The following is a 15,961-nucleotide window of genomic DNA, read 5'->3' on the forward strand; positions in this document are numbered from 1 at the left end:
TGTTTAAATCAACAAATAGTATGTTTTTCCTTTGTCTCCACTTGGTATTCGCTGAAATTCTAATATTTTCCCTCATGCTTTTCCCATTGTCTTTTCACAGAATGCTGAGCTTAAGGGCTATTTATATTGATTTGAATATTCAAAGAGGCATAATTCTGGGAGGAGTTGGGGCGGGACAGCACGCGTTTACGAGCGTTACTTTTTACGCTGACCCGGATTTATGTAGCGGAAGAACGCGGAAGTTGGCGAACACATAGATTCCTGCATCTGGATTTTTCTGTCCGTAAGCACATTTCGGCTTTTGTGCTTACATCATGTTATAATGAGAATTCTATGCATGGTGTTGTGCATGAGACCCCAGGTGCTTATGTTTGTGGATAACTGACAGTAAAGGCTTCTTTCTGGCATAGCTTCCAAATAATCTATTGGCATGTAGATGCTGTCTGTGGTGGTTCTGGATACTTGATAACCCCAGGATTTCACTTTTTCTTGCAATTCCCCAACAGTGACACTTGGAGATATTATTGCCTCTCTTACCATCCTTCTCACTGTAGGTGGGGCTAAAATAAACTTGGATCCTTTTACAGGCAAGATTGTCACAGTTCTAGTTGAGGACTACTTTTTTATTATTGCCCTAACTGTATAAATGGGCATTTTCAGGCGAGTAGCTATTTTTTTTTATAACCATTACCTGAGTTATGTAGGGTAACACACTTTTCCCTCATTTGGATTGAGTTTTCTCTTTTCTTTGCAATGATGATGGTTGGCTAAGGAAATTTGGTTCTGTGCCCCCTTACATTTGTATCCCAGTTAATAGGAAGTCATTGATTTCACCTGGAAAGTTCCTATACACTCCAATCAACTTAACAGTGTCCAGTTTAAATGGGAAACATGCTTCAGTTACATTGTTTCACATTAATTTCCAAGGGTGCCAACAATTGTGGAACGTTTATTTTTATTAAAAATATTGATTTCTTGATGAGGGCTTTGTTTTTCTTTGAATTAACTTGTTTCAATTAAAAGTCAAATGTTTCTCATTTTTTCAGTGCAAGATGACGGTTCTTCAGCAGTGATTTATTTCTAACCCTTCTTATTAATTTTTACAAGGGGTGCCAATAATTGCAGAGGGCAATGTATATATATATTCTAGCATCAAAGATTCTTTATATTGTAAATTATTCATGACTTTTTTATTTTTCATGAATGGCTCTTCCTTCTTTGCCTTTGTTACTTCACTGCAGGTCCAATTTCTCCACTGCTTAAAGCAGGCTGTGGAGGGAGGAGAAAGTGAGATTGTGGACGGCTTCCATGTAGCTAATTTGTTGAGGAAAACTAACCCAGAAGCCTTCAGCATTCTTAGCTCTGTGAAAGTGGACTTCACTGACACTGGATCTGACTATTGTGACTTCGCTGTTCAGTCGAAGAACCAAATTATAGAGTAAGTTGCTCAATAATATTCTTTGGATAGTGCTGTTAAACCTCATTCAATACATATGTTTTGCACTGGTATTTAGAATTAAAATTAAATGATGTGTTACCTAATTCTTTGCATAATCAATTAGTGCCAGAAACCCTTAAGAAAGATAAAGACAAAGAAAGTAGTTACCACATTTTTACAAGCTAAACAAGGATGTTTTTCATTGTGAAATTTGAGGTAGCTAGTACTAACGTCCATACATGCGGGTAAATTGTTACGTTTTACATTATGGTACTTGTCCAACATTAAAAGAAAAGTAAAATAATCACTACCATGTTTTTTGTTTTATTTTAACAAGGGTTGTAAAAGGCACATATTGGTCATGTACACATGCAGCTCTCAATGAGCTATATTGTGTTTAAACTTACTGCCTGCCTTCCAGCTATGAACATAATTACTGAAGAAACACTTATTGCTACTGAGTAAGCTCCCACAGCAAAGAGACACAGTTCAGTTTTTATTTCCTTATGTATCTAATTTAATACTAAAAGTGAAAATGTGAATATAAGCTGAGAATAAAAAGAGGAAATTCTTAAAACGATAGACTGATCCCATACACTTTAGTAAGCAATACAGACTTTTGTTTGTGTAAGGTAGTTTTTATAAAATACTAATACAAACATTAAATGCAGTTTTAATATATTTTTAAACTGTTCATAATTGCAAACTATATCTTTTTTCAAAGATATTTTGAACTGCTCTCTGCTAGTACCTTTTGGTTTAAACACACTCTTTTGTGCTTTAAGAATTTTTTCCCTACTGACACAATGACAACTGTGTATATTCACCCCTACTAAGCAGCAAAGAGACAAGGTTTCATACAAACTTTGCATACATATCAAGTTCATGGAAAGTTTCAGAACCTGGCATTTTTTCGCAATAAATGCTATATGGAAACCAACCTTTTATCTTTCTGGTGCTGAAAGCAAAACATTGTGGAATGAACAGTACTGATGAAAGACGGTAAAATCTGCAAATGGCAAATCATTTTTCATCAGTCAACCCTTGAGGAATCTTGGTGCATAGTGATATGCTCAAGTATTTTATTACAGTTGTCAGAAAAAAGCTTAATGGCTCTTACATTAGTACAAATACATGAATAAAAATGTGTAAAGACAATATGCAACAGATTGAAAAATAATATTAGAAACATTAAGTGGAAATGATAAAAAATAGATTGGATAAATTAACTTTTTTCAAACCGTGTAAGTCCACTTTAGTTAGTGGGTGGGTGGGTTGGTTGGTTGGTTGGTTGGTAGGTAGGTAGGTAGGTAGGTAGGTAGGTAGGTAGGTACTTACTTACTTACTTACTTACTTACTTACTTACTTTATTAATCCCAAGGGGAAATTCACATAATCCAGCAGCAGTATACTGATACAAAAAAAAAATATTAAATTAAAGAGTAATAAAAATGCATTTAAAAACAGACAATAACTTTGAATAATGTTAGCATTTACTCCCCTGGATGGTTTTTGTAAAGCACTTTGAGCTACATTTTTTTGTATGAATATGTGCTATATAAATAAATGTTGATTGATTGATTGATTGAACTGAAGAGTCACATAGTGTGGGGGAGGAACGATCTCCTCAGTCTGTCAGTGGAGCAAGATAGTGACAAAAGTCTGTCGCTGAAACTACTCCTCTGCCAGGGGATGACACTGTTAAGTGGATGCAGTGGATTCTTCATGATTGACAAGAGTTTGCTTAGTGCCCGTCGCTCTGCAACAGATATTAATCTGTCCAGCTTTATTCCTACAATAGAGCCTCCTTCCTAACAAGTTTGTCCAGGCGTGAGACATCCTTCTTCTTTATGCTGCCTCCCCAGCACACCACTGCGTAGAAGAGGGCACTCGCCACAACCGTCTGGTAGAACATCTGCAGCATCTTATTGCAGATGTTGAAGGACGCCAACCTTCTAAAGAAGTATAGTCGGCTCTGACCTTTCTTACACAGAGCATCAGTATTGGCAGACCAGTCCAAATTGTCATCCAGCTGCACTTCCAGGTATTTATAGGTCTGTATCCTCTGCACACAGTCACCTCTGATGATCACGGGGTCCATGAGGGGCCTGGGCCTCCTAAAATCTTGCTGGTGTTCAGGTATAAGTGGTTTGAATCACACCATTTAACAAAGTCTTTGATTAGCTTCCTGTACTCTTCCTCCTGCCCACTCCTGATGCAGCTCAAGATAGCAGTGCCATCAAAGAACTTTTGCACGTGTCAGGACTCCGAGTCGTACTGGAAGTCTGATGTATATAGGCTGTACAGGACCGGAGAAAGTACAGTCCCTTGCGGCACTCCTGTGTTGCTGACCACAATGTCAGACCTGCAGTTCCTGAGACGTACATGCTGAGGTCTGTCTGTAAGATAGTCCACGATCCATGCCACCAGGTGTGAGTCTATTCCCATCTCAGTCAGCTTGTCCCTAAGGAGCAGATGTTGGATGGTGTTGAAGGCGCTAGAGAAGTCCAAAAACATAATTCTTACAGCACCACTGTCTCTGTCCAAGTGGGAGAGGGATCGGTGTAGCATATAGATGATAGCATCCTCCGCTCCCACCTTCTCCTGGTATGCAAACTGCAGAGGGTGGAGGGCGTGGCGGACCTGTGGCCTCAGGTGGTGAAGCAGTAGCCGCTCCATGGTCTTCATCAGATGAGACGTGAGAGCAACAGGCCGGAAGTCATTCAGCTCACTAGGACGTGATACCTTTGGGACAGGGGTGATACAAGATGTTTTCCAAACTGAAAAGTGAAATTTAAATCAGTCAGATATGGAAGCTCATTATTTATTTAATTATTTAGATGCAATAGTCAGACTTTTACTGTACATGAAATTCATGCTACATAAACTTTGTTAGACAGATAGAACTTTATTTGTCCCCAGGAGGAAATTTGCCTTTTTACAGAAGCTCAATATAGACAGATTATGGTCTGAACACACACCAGAATGACAAAAAGGGAAGAAATTTAAAACAAAACAAAAATGTCTGATGTGGCAGTCACAATCACAATGAGTCATTGTGCAGGCGTGTTGTTATTGGTATAAAGAAGCCTCAGAAGCATTTCTTGACACATTTCTGAATAATTCTGTGGCTAAAAGTACTCAGTGTTAGTGTGTCAGAGAGGATGTGCAGCTTTGTTCATAATGACAATCAGTTTTGTTTTAATTCTGTCCTTCATTACTACTTCAGGGGGTCCAGAGTGTGTCCCATAACGGAGCTTGACTTTTTAATTAGCTTGTTGATTCGGTGGGCCTAACCTGAAGTGACATTACCAGCCCAGCACACGACAGCGCTAAAATTGCACTGGCCATCATAGAGTTATAGAAGATGTGAAGAATGTTATTACCCCTTTCTTATAAGGTGTGCTGTGTTCCTAGACAGGTCTAACCAGTTATTGATATGGACCCCCAATGCAGCCCATAAGTGCACAATCTTAAAATTATATTTGTAGTCAGAGATGTACAGATTGACAAGAAAAGGAGACAGGACTTTTTCTTGTAGTGCTCAATTGTTGCACATATCAGAGACACAGTCTTTGAGTCTCACAAACTGTGGTCTGCTCAACAGGTAGTTACTTATCTAGGACACCATAGGCTTATCCACCTGCATAACTCTGAGCCTACTTCTCAACAGGAATGTTAATAAAGGCAACGGAGAAATCAAAAAACATAGTCCTCACAGTGCTGCCAGATATGTCCAGGTGAGAAAAACCCTTGTGGTGTCCATCCATCCATCCATTATCCAACCCACTATATCCTAACTACAGGGTCATGGGGGTCTGCTGGAGCCAATCCCAGCCAACACAGGGCACAAGGCAAGAAACAAACCCTGGGCAGGGCGCCAGCCCACCGCAGGGCAAAACCCTTGTGGTGTAGATAGATAATTGTATCCTCCACTCCAGCCTTTGTCTAATGGGCAAACTGCAGTGGGTCCATGTGGTTTACCACAAGAGGATTTATATAATCCAGGATTGGCCTCTTAAAGGTCTTCATGATGTGAGACATAAGTGCCACAAGTGAGTAGTTATTAGGTGAAGAGGCATCTGCCTTCTTTAGAACAGGAACAATGAAGATTGGCCCCAAAAATGTCTGACATAAAGCACATTAACATTTTTGCAGGTAATTATAAATTTTATTCCACTCCTTTCTTTGTTCATTTCACTTAAAGTGTTTGCTCTTCCTCACATTCTTCTTCACCATTACATCAGACTTACAATCCATCATAAATGGAATACTCTTCTAAATTAACCTCAACCCCCACCTGGGATGCCACAAAGGCACAGGTAGTCCCTTAATTCCATGTAGACTGTAATATGCACTGCTTCTCTTGCTATTTCTTCAAGACTGATGAGTTATTATGGATTACTTGCTGAATCTGGAATTTGAAATGCAGATCTGTCAACACTGGATTTGAATGTTATCATTTTTCACATGCATTTACTTTACAATGTGCAATTTTAGCTAAGAATCTATAGGGTTAATTGTGCCATGTTTAGCATGGTATCAAATGGAGATTAAAAAAGTGGAAATTAACAAAAAGAACCGCCATAGTATTCTCAGTACAAAAATACACTACTGAGTAGCAGTCTAAGGCTGTACTTGATGAACAGCATTGTACAAAAATAAACTATGAATCAGTGTAATAAAATACTAGAATTTACAGTATATATAGAATTAGAAATTTACCAGGTTGAAAACTTCAGGTTTCTATTAACCATAAATAAAATTTTGGGTAAACTATTATGTTCACCTGTCTACATAAGACTTGTAATGTGTAGAATGGCAAGACGTTGTAACTTAAAGACAAAGTAACATATAAAGCCAGTTTTGTGTAAAGATTTATGAATTATTTCATTTCCAACTAAGTACAGTATACTAGTGTGTTCAAAAACAAACAGCAAGTTGCATACTCCCACTCAAACATGAAGAGAAAGTGCCTACTTTATACTTCAGTACCTTAGCCTAGATATGAATTAGGACATACTGTGTTCACTGTGAGGCATCAACACTACCTACTGCAGCTCTTCCCTTCCACACGATTCTTTGCTTAGTGTTGCTTTCTATAATTTCTATACAATTAAAAAAAAAACCTTTAAAACATTCCCTAATTAATTCCTAATTAAGATAAAACTTATAAAGTTTACACTGTGCTTTCCATGAAGAGTTCATTAATATGTAATGATATTGCATTCCTGTCGCCTTGTAGCTATGCCATAAATATGAAATACAAGAGTCTGTTAAAAGTAGCATTATCATCCAGTGTGATCCTAAGGGCTGCAGGCAGCAAAAGTGGAAAAAGTTAGAATTTACAGTTTTCCTCATGTTTAGTCAGGCATATTCCTGTAAGCATTTACACTGTTTGGTTTTTCATTCAGAATCAGCTGCCATCCAAAAAGATGTGTTGTTATGGTGGTACGCATGTGAAAAAACAAGCAAAAGTCAATGTTAAGGGAGAGCGTGCCATCTAGTGGTGAAGAGCAGAAGCACAGAATGGTAGAAACTGAAGATATGTTTTTTTTTTGTTAATATTCTTAGCTTCACAGGAGTATATTGAGTTGGGGTTAAAATTATTGTAAAATTATTAATTTAATAACAAAGTTAGTGTAATTGAGTGTAAGAGCACCTGTAAACACAGTAATTCAAGTTTCCAAATATTCCATATGTTTTCCTTATTATTTGTTTTATTAAAATTATTTTCTGTCATGAATCAGATTTCACAAACACATACCAATTTTTACAAGGGCAAGCCATTCATATACATCCAACCAAGTTACACAGTGTCACCGTATGACTAATAAGCATCATTTGATGTGATGTCCTGTATTCTTTTTTGATTGGAAAGCTAAACCATCTTAACTTTATAATAAAAATGACAAAAATGAAAAATGGAATATATTATACATTTATTATAAATGTCATTTTCATTTCTGGGGCTGTAAAAGTAATAATACTTAGTACTGCTGCCTCAAATTTGTAGAGTCCTGGGTTTAAATCGCAAACCAGGCCCTATCTGTGTCTGTGTGAAGTTTGTAAGTTTTCCTCCCATATAATACAGACATGCATGTTACATAAATTGTTGACTATTAAGTGGCCATGTGCCTGTATGTCTCATTCAAGAGTCTGGTGTCCTGTCCAGCATTAGCCTTACACCCACTGCTTGGACAGGCAATGCCTCTCTGTCTACGAACCTTACTAATTTTGAACTATAGCCATCTTGTATAAATATCTTTAATAATATAATTATGTGCTGACATCACACTTTTTTCTTCTAATTAACAAAATCAGATCAAAAAACAGATTGAAAAAGGTTTCATGCATTTATTTTAACTATTTTAAGAAGAATTTTTATTTTGTTTCATTTTTATGAATGTCAGCAATAGGCAGATTTTCATTTTCCCAACAATCTCATGTGATCATTCCTGCTTATTTGGTCATCTCCTTGTTTTTTTTCTACCAGCTAAGAGCTGTTGCATCGAGCATTGTATAACTGAATCGTACCCAACGCACATTTTTAATAAAATGACTCTTAACCATAGGGCCACATTCCAAAGTTTTATGGATCTGTCATTCCCACAGCAAAGCAACTTTCTTTGAAACAGATGCTAGCAGTACTGATAGATTCATACCACAGGCCACTGTCATGTGTGAATGTAACCACCTTCTTGGCTTTCTATTTGTCCCATTTATTTTGGTAAAATAGTGTACATTGTACTTGAAAGTAGATATTTTCATAAAGAACATGTAGTGAGAATAAATACTATCACAAATTATTAGTGTTTATGCTGAATAACTTCAAAGAAAGTTTGAAAGAATACAGTATCCAGCAATTGAGGTCTCACAGATAGTTTCTCATTTTCAAATAAAATGATTTTGAAAAATCACCAAAGCTTTTTTTCTAATTTGGAAAGTTCATACATTTGTACAGCATACTATATTTGAAATATCTCAATGAAAATTGGCCTTTCCCAATAAATTTCTATGAAGAATATATTAAGTGTACTACATTTAAATGAAATCAGTTCACTTTAGGACAAATTGTTTCATGCAGATAGACATGACAACAATGCACATACACCTAAATTGTCCTATTTCTGGTTCTGCTTATACATGGAGAATATTTTCTTAGCAACTGGACTGTTAAAAATGTAAAAATGATAAAACTTTATTTGTTCCCAAAAGGAAATATGGCTTTTTGCAGAAGCTCTTTAAATAAATAAATGCATGAATAGGTAGATAAATAAATAAATATACACACATTCTTTGGTCTGAATGCACACTGGAATGACTGTAAAGCAAGAAAATTAAAAAGAAGGAAAAGTTCTGACTTGGCTATCACAGTCACAGTAAAGCATTATGCAGAAGTATTGATGTTGGTATGAAGGAGCCCCGGTAGCGTTTCCTGAGCCACTTCTGCTGAATAATTTGTTGACTAAAAGTACTCACTGTTAGTGTGTCATAGAAAGGATGTACAGCGTTGTTCATGATGGCACTCAGTTTTGTTTTAATTCTTCCCTTTGCTACTACCTCCAAGGAGATCCAGAGTGCATCCTATAACTGATCTTGCCCTTTTAATTAGCTTACTGATTCAGTGGGCCTGTCTTGAAATGATGTTACCAGCCCAGCACTGAAAATCACACAGAATTATAGAAGATGGGAAGGAATGCGGTCTTCTAAAGAAAAGAGGCTGTTCTGTCCCTTCTTATATAGTTGTTCTGTGTTTCGAGACCAGTCCAACCTGTCATTAATGCAGACCCCCAAGTGTGTGTAGGAGTAGACCACCTCTGCATCCACTCTTTGAATATTGACTGGACTTACTGTATCTTTTCTAGTCAATTATCAATGGAAAATACGTGTAACTGAAATAGATCAATATACACTGTTTGGTCACTTTATAAGGTAAACCTACTAATACAGGTATTGGGATGGCCCTCCATTTGTCCTCTTTAACAACCTGAATATTGAGAGTATGGATTCTACAAGGTGCAAATGTTGAGCTCAGGGATTGTGCAAAGCTGTTATAGATTAGCAAGTTTTAGATCTCTAAAACATATGACTACTTCCCGCAGATGTGGTATCATATTAAAATTTGCTAAACAGGAAGGTCACTACGCTAACCTGAATACACTGTCATGCTACTATTCTTATTTGAAGATACATCCCCACACCAAAAAGTCCTTGCTGATGGTAGGGCAAGGTGATGCCAGTAATCACCTGCTTTCATTGATCCAGGTATCAGTGATGTATGGACAGTATCTATTCCTTAATTCACTGCAACTACATTATAGCAAGCCACCTTGTTTGGGTTTAGCAGCTGAAAGGGCTTTGGCCCTTTCTTGATAAGTTGATGACACTGCTGTACATTTTTCATTTTATAGGTTCTACCCTACACAGTATACTGCATGTTCATATGATGCTGACACAGATTAAGCAATAATGTAAAAATGAAAGGAAGCATATATTGGGAAAATGTCTATTTAGGAGAAAACAAATTTAGAAAAAATGAACTGCTGACTATTTTGTTCAATATTTTCAATGACATACTTAACTTAATCTAATCTTGCAGTTTTGTCCTTATACAACCTCACTTTGGCATCTGCACCATCAGCATGACTCTACGCCCTTCAAAGTCCAAAGAATTTAGTCAGCATAAGAAACTGCAAAGCATGAATATGTCTTCATTATCTAATTATATACTGGCATCAAAGGTTTTTTTCTTATTAACAAAGTCACCCTCTGACCCATATTCAGGGCCCACAAGAAAGTTATACAGAAGACAATTGGTTCAAGTTGTAATGTGGCTGTGTACACATTCTTTGGTGTCAGTGAGACACTGCAAAAGTGCATATATCAGGTACACATGCTGGCCCACTGAGATATCAGGACAGGGAGAAAATAGAATGTTATCAGTGTCGATGAGTGAATGCTTACATCTAAGGTTCTGCTACAAACAATACTCCTAAACAGACCATCATCTAAAGCACATATGCACTCAAGACACATTAGGGAACACTCCTAGTCTATGGAAAATATTGTTATATTGTTATTCTGCAAAGGTAAGACATTACCAGCCCCATGACATCTCTGTCACAATGTCGGCTCCTTTTTGTAGCCAAAATCCAATTAGCCCACACTTAGACCTTTCACATTTATTAATACAAGGACATTTCTGTAACCGTCAGATGTTTAAAAAGCAATTCTTGCTTTAAGGTCTATTTTATATTAATGCACTAAAATATATTTAATCTTCATTTTTTTGTAGTGTTGATCGTGAGGGAAATGTGGTACGTATCAACTACAACAATGCCACTCGTGACTCAGTGCTGAACCTTCCTGTTGATCAGGTCCAGCCATTTTACGATGCCCTTAAAGCTTTTGTCAACCTCCTACACAGTCCAGATAATGTGGTGAATTTCAGAATGGAGTCTGGTAGGTCAATATTTTCATTGTTCACTTAGTAATTCAGTTATTCTCCATCTTACTTCTGAAACAGCTTAAAAAATAATTTTACATTTGCAGATTTTATTGTAATATTAGAAATCTTCTTAACAACATGTGTTATTGCCTTCCAGTAAGGAAAGGCCACTGTAGATAAAGCTGCAGATTGCAATGGCAAGAACAAGATAGTACAAATGTTGGCCTAAATATGGAATAGTAAGAGAGATGGACTGACGTTTAAAGCTTATGCTGAGGTTTAATGGTAAGTGAATTGTGAAAGTTAGATCTGATGATTCTGTCCAGTGTAAATCAAAGCATAAATGTGGAAATATGGTCAAGCACAATTTTAAGTCAATTACTTCCAAATCATAGTTGATTTTAACAGAAGAAAATGGAGCAAACACAAGTAATGTCTGTAGATAGCTAATTTTCAAAAAGTGCATCAGGGAGGGTCAGGGTTGATACCAAAATGAATTACCCTAGAAGTAGCTTATACAAAACCTTACAGAGGTAGCTAATAACCTATTCAGCAGTCATACATTTAGCCTAAGACTGAAAGGTTCCAACACAAAGGACATTCTACTTGTATAAGTAAATAGGATTGCAAGAGTACAGTCAAGAAAAAATAAAACCATTAGATGCTAGGTTAATAAAGGCTAAAATACCAAAATAAGGATCTGTGGTGACCATTTGCTCCTGAAGCATGATTGGATTTCTTGCAGGAAAGGGAACTTTGGATTAACTCCCCTGACATTCAAATACAGGAAAAACTTAGGACAACTACTATTTATAACTGTAAATTCTGTGACATAAATTTGGAATACACCAGTGAAAAGCAGGCCAGTAAATATCCTGTGTACATATTTACTTCCCGAAACAAGGATTGTCAAGTGATTCCATTAAAGTGTCCACAATATTAATTTCAATACTACATAACCTCATGTTAATAGAAGGTCACCTTACTAACAATGAATTACATATAATTCATAACTGAATAAAGATTATAGATTGGATTTCTTTTCTTGTGTTGCTAATTAGAGAAAGTTCCTTGGACGTCTAGGATGTTCACTTTTTTTTTGTTCTTTATTTCGCCTTACACAATTTCTTATATTAGGAATTTGATAGTTTTCGCATACCCTTGGGGTCAGAGTGCAGGGTCAGCCATTGTACGGCGCCCTTGGAACAATTAGGGGCCCAGCAGAGTAGGATCTCTTTTGGCAGTGACGGGGATTCGAACCGGCAACCTTCTGGATACTAGCACATATCCTTAGCGTCAGAGTTAACTTAACATCAGAATTAAACCTCACAGTTGCTGAAAACCTGGCATGTAAATGCATTGCGATGTCAAAACCTTCAGAAGTCAGCACTGAATTCTGGACACCAGAATAAAGTTGGCTATAAAATCCACAGAGTCAAACGACACTAAAGGAAGCCTGAAGTGAGAACTAAACCCATATGCTTATCATATTAGGTTTTCTATTAAATGCCTTGGCCATACTAACAAAAGTTTTCTCCATCAAATTCAGTTGCACCTTTTCTTTGTAATATTTAACTGCCTCTTAGTTTCTAACTATTTCAACTCAAATTTACAGGTGACATTGTAACATTTGATAACTGGCGATTGCTGCATGGCCGCTGCAACTATGTGTCTGATCCTGACAGCCCTCGGCACTTTGAGGGGGCTTACCTTGACTGGGATGAAGTGATGTCAAGACTACGCATCCTGAGGGCTGCAGTTCAGGGAGAAAACTGAATTAATATGGAGTTGTTTTCTACTTTCAAGCATTACCAGCAGTTCTTGCACTAAAAGTCAAATCAACATCAGGGTATTGCATCTTTATCAAGGAAAGAGCTGGCCTTAAAGATTCAAAGAAGCACTTTAATTATGAAGAGACTACTTATGCTGAGAAATTGAAGACTACATACAAATTCCAAACTGCTGTTTGAATGTGTTGAAAGGCTACAGAAGTTTTTGTTTCAGGTCTTTATTGTTTTTAAATGAAGCTTGCATGAATATTGTTCAGATTTAGTAAACTAAAGTATAAAGGTAGTATGTACTTGAGGAGCATTGTGAGATTTTTACAATTGTGAGTTTCTGCTATTTGGCTTTCTTCAACCAACAGTCTATCAGTTATAGTCAGTTTTTTAAAAATTATGATAAATGTGTAATGGTTAACACAGGAGAGTGAACAGTGGAGAATGGTTAATAGTTAACAGTGGAGAATGGGTTAGCATATGGAAGCTGTAGACAGTCAGCTCACAGAATGCCATATGAGATTGACAGTAAATACATAGTGAAGCACAAAGTGTGTTCAGTAAGAATGAGGAGCTACAAATTGACATTTGTGATATTCAGTCACTTCTAAATGAGGCATACATAATCATCAGTGCCAGCTGAAGGAGTGCAGACCATGAGCACAGCTAACATTAAACTAAGACAGCCATCATACCACTTATAAATCAGATTTGAGTACTAAAGTGTCAGTAAATGCTGTGCTTCCAATTAGTTTTGTTAAGGGCTTTAAGGCCTAAAGAAATTTGTGAGCTCAAGTGTTCTGTGTGTTCACTACAGACACCTATAAAAGAATCATGAACCTCTGAACAAATTCTGTCTTGAGCAGAGAAGCTTCCATTAACCACAGGGGGATGAGCTACGCTATATAAATTATTATTATTATTACATTTCAACATGAGTGGTACTTCACTAGAACATGTTATTTCATTCTAGAACTCTGATCTTCAACTCTCACCATACCAGAGAGTCATATTGCCAAGGATCTTTCTGGTGTTTTGCAAAATAGACTGCAGATTAGGGAAAAACTTAGAACTTGCATGACAATGCAAATTTTTCTTCTTTTTCATTGATGCCTTCTGCAAGTAGATACAAAAAAGTATCATTCCCAACTTGAAACTTGCTCATACTCATCACATTTTGTAGTATACATCTATACCTTTTACCATAGTGCCGAGGTGAATCATCCATTAAATATTAAGTAGCATCAACTAGCGCCAGCCCTCACACAGTACTGCTGTGTTTGATCAGAAGTTTGAAAGCTTGCAGCAGCTGTTAGGAATAGGTGAAACATGCTAAGGCTAAAACTTAAATTGGCCCAGCAGCAGATGGCCTTTACTAAAATATGCTGCCACTTCTTTGAGTTATGAATGTATCACTGCCAGGTCAGAGGGGTGTCTAGTCACAGTCAGGCATTCAGTAGTGGCACGTGGTCCTGCTCTAGAAATATTAGACTTTAAAAATATGTTTCTGAACATACTCAGGTGTCACTTGGCACACAAAGACAAAGAACAGAAGAGACAATGTTGCATCTTTTTCAGATTTATGATACAAACATCTGAAATTAAGTATAGGAGACATTTTGACTAGCAGCTAAAATACCTGAATATAAAATGTATTGATACATTGGACGGGTGACTTTACTGGAAGCGCTGTTAGCCTTGAGCTTGAGATCTGCATACGTGGTGAGTTAATTATCATCCACTGTAGACGTTTGAGTGCGAGATATGTAACAAAATGAAGTACCAGCTTCCCTGCTGTCCTGCTAGGGAGAAGGAGGTTTAGAAAATAGATGGAAGTGGTACAATAACATGACACATAGCTTAAGACATCTTCTAACACATTGTGCAAGTGAAGTGTCCTTTGTCATCTGCTGATAAACTTTAAGAAGATATGCATTGCCTTCTCCCTGTGCATGTACAGGTGCAGAAGTGTCACCCTATCATTTTTAAATAGTCTCCTAATGTGAATAAAAGGGAAAACTACAGTTGTGTTTAAAAACACATAAGTAAATCACACCTGCATCAATCCTTAAAAGCTGAATTTTTCTATGCCTAAAATCCTGGATTTAAACAGACAAAAGAAGAAAGTACAAAATGAAAGCTGTGGCTGTTTTGATTCAATGTAGAATCTACATGTTCCACTCATGACTGTGCAGGTTTTCCTCCCATACCACCAACGGTACTTTAGGTTTTCGGATTTAATGTGCGAGAATGGTTAGCTGTATTAGTAAGTGGGCTCCTTATTGGGCTTGGCTACTGCCCCACCCCCTGTGACCCTGAATTAAGCAGATGTAATAATATTATGTTAAAAAAATTGAAGATTGTCTTACTAGTCTTTGCTGCTACATTTGTTTTCTTCTGTCATTTAAGAATAGTCACTATTAAAGAATGATTTATTGTACAGAAATTGACATGAGGTCTTTTTTTTCTGTATAGGAGAAAGCAAAGGAATGGATAAATATTACAAACAATCTAATTATTATTGTGTATTCTTAATTTGAAATTCATTGAATGACACTTAACAGATTTATTACACAGGGAGTACAAGGTTTACTTTAACATTAAGTGGCTGCCATCGTTTTCATATCAACACCTTTTTTTTGCATATTTTGATTGTATTACAGTTATGAAAATGAGAATAAAGATGTGTTTAACTTAAATTTCACGTAGCCCTCAGCAAAAATTAAATAAAAGTGACTTTAAGTATTGAAACTGTAGGGAGTTCATTATTTTCTTTCTCATGGACTTTATATACTGCAAGTGTGATATTTAAAATTTGCGGCCCCTACACTCAGGTAACTCAGAACACTCTTCTTCAGTCACAATTTAACTGCTAAAGCATTTTCTGTGATTATATTATATATTTAAGTAAAGTGAACCTTTCACAAAAGTATATTACTTCTGGGCAGTAGAATCTTTTGGGAAAATGGTACTATATTAAAAGCCTCAATTTATTTATTAAAGTAGAAAGACATGTACAGGGTTGTTAAAAAATAAAACCAAGATTTCAATGCCTAATTCTGGAATAAATGCAAAACATATTTTTGTATTATAATATTCAAAAATAAACTGAATTCTTCATCTGTTTTTTCTCAACAGGTCTCATGTCATTGCCTTTGTGAACTTTACCGACTGCATGGTCCGATTCAGGTTGTGGGCCCTCTCAGCTCAAGTGAAAAAAACGTGATTATCTCTGCCAAAATTTCAAAGGCAGTGGTTTTCAAGTTCAGTCTTTGGAGTTTTATTCCAAACAAT

General features: G+C 36.7%; 1 protein-coding gene across 2 annotated transcripts in view; it reads left to right on the forward strand.

Moving 5' to 3' along the window:
* bbox1 (butyrobetaine (gamma), 2-oxoglutarate dioxygenase (gamma-butyrobetaine hydroxylase) 1) overlaps window positions 1-15,366 on the forward strand; it is a 121,105-nt gene extending 105,739 nt beyond the window's left edge. For both annotated transcript variants that reach the window (XM_039753717.1, XM_039753728.1), the window contains exons 6-8: window positions 1,242-1,438; window positions 10,737-10,903; window positions 12,505-15,366. In XM_039753717.1, the coding sequence (XP_039609651.1) occupies window positions 1,242-1,438; window positions 10,737-10,903; window positions 12,505-12,665 (525 nt within the window). In that variant the 3' untranslated portion in view covers window positions 12,666-15,366. The remainder of the gene's footprint in view (window positions 1-1,241; window positions 1,439-10,736; window positions 10,904-12,504) is intronic.
* Window positions 15,367-15,961: the final 595 nt, after the last annotated feature.

This window comes from Polypterus senegalus, chromosome 1, assembly GCF_016835505.1.
Source record: "Polypterus senegalus isolate Bchr_013 chromosome 1, ASM1683550v1, whole genome shotgun sequence".
In the NCBI taxonomy this organism is placed as follows: Eukaryota; Metazoa; Chordata; class Cladistia; order Polypteriformes; family Polypteridae; genus Polypterus; species Polypterus senegalus.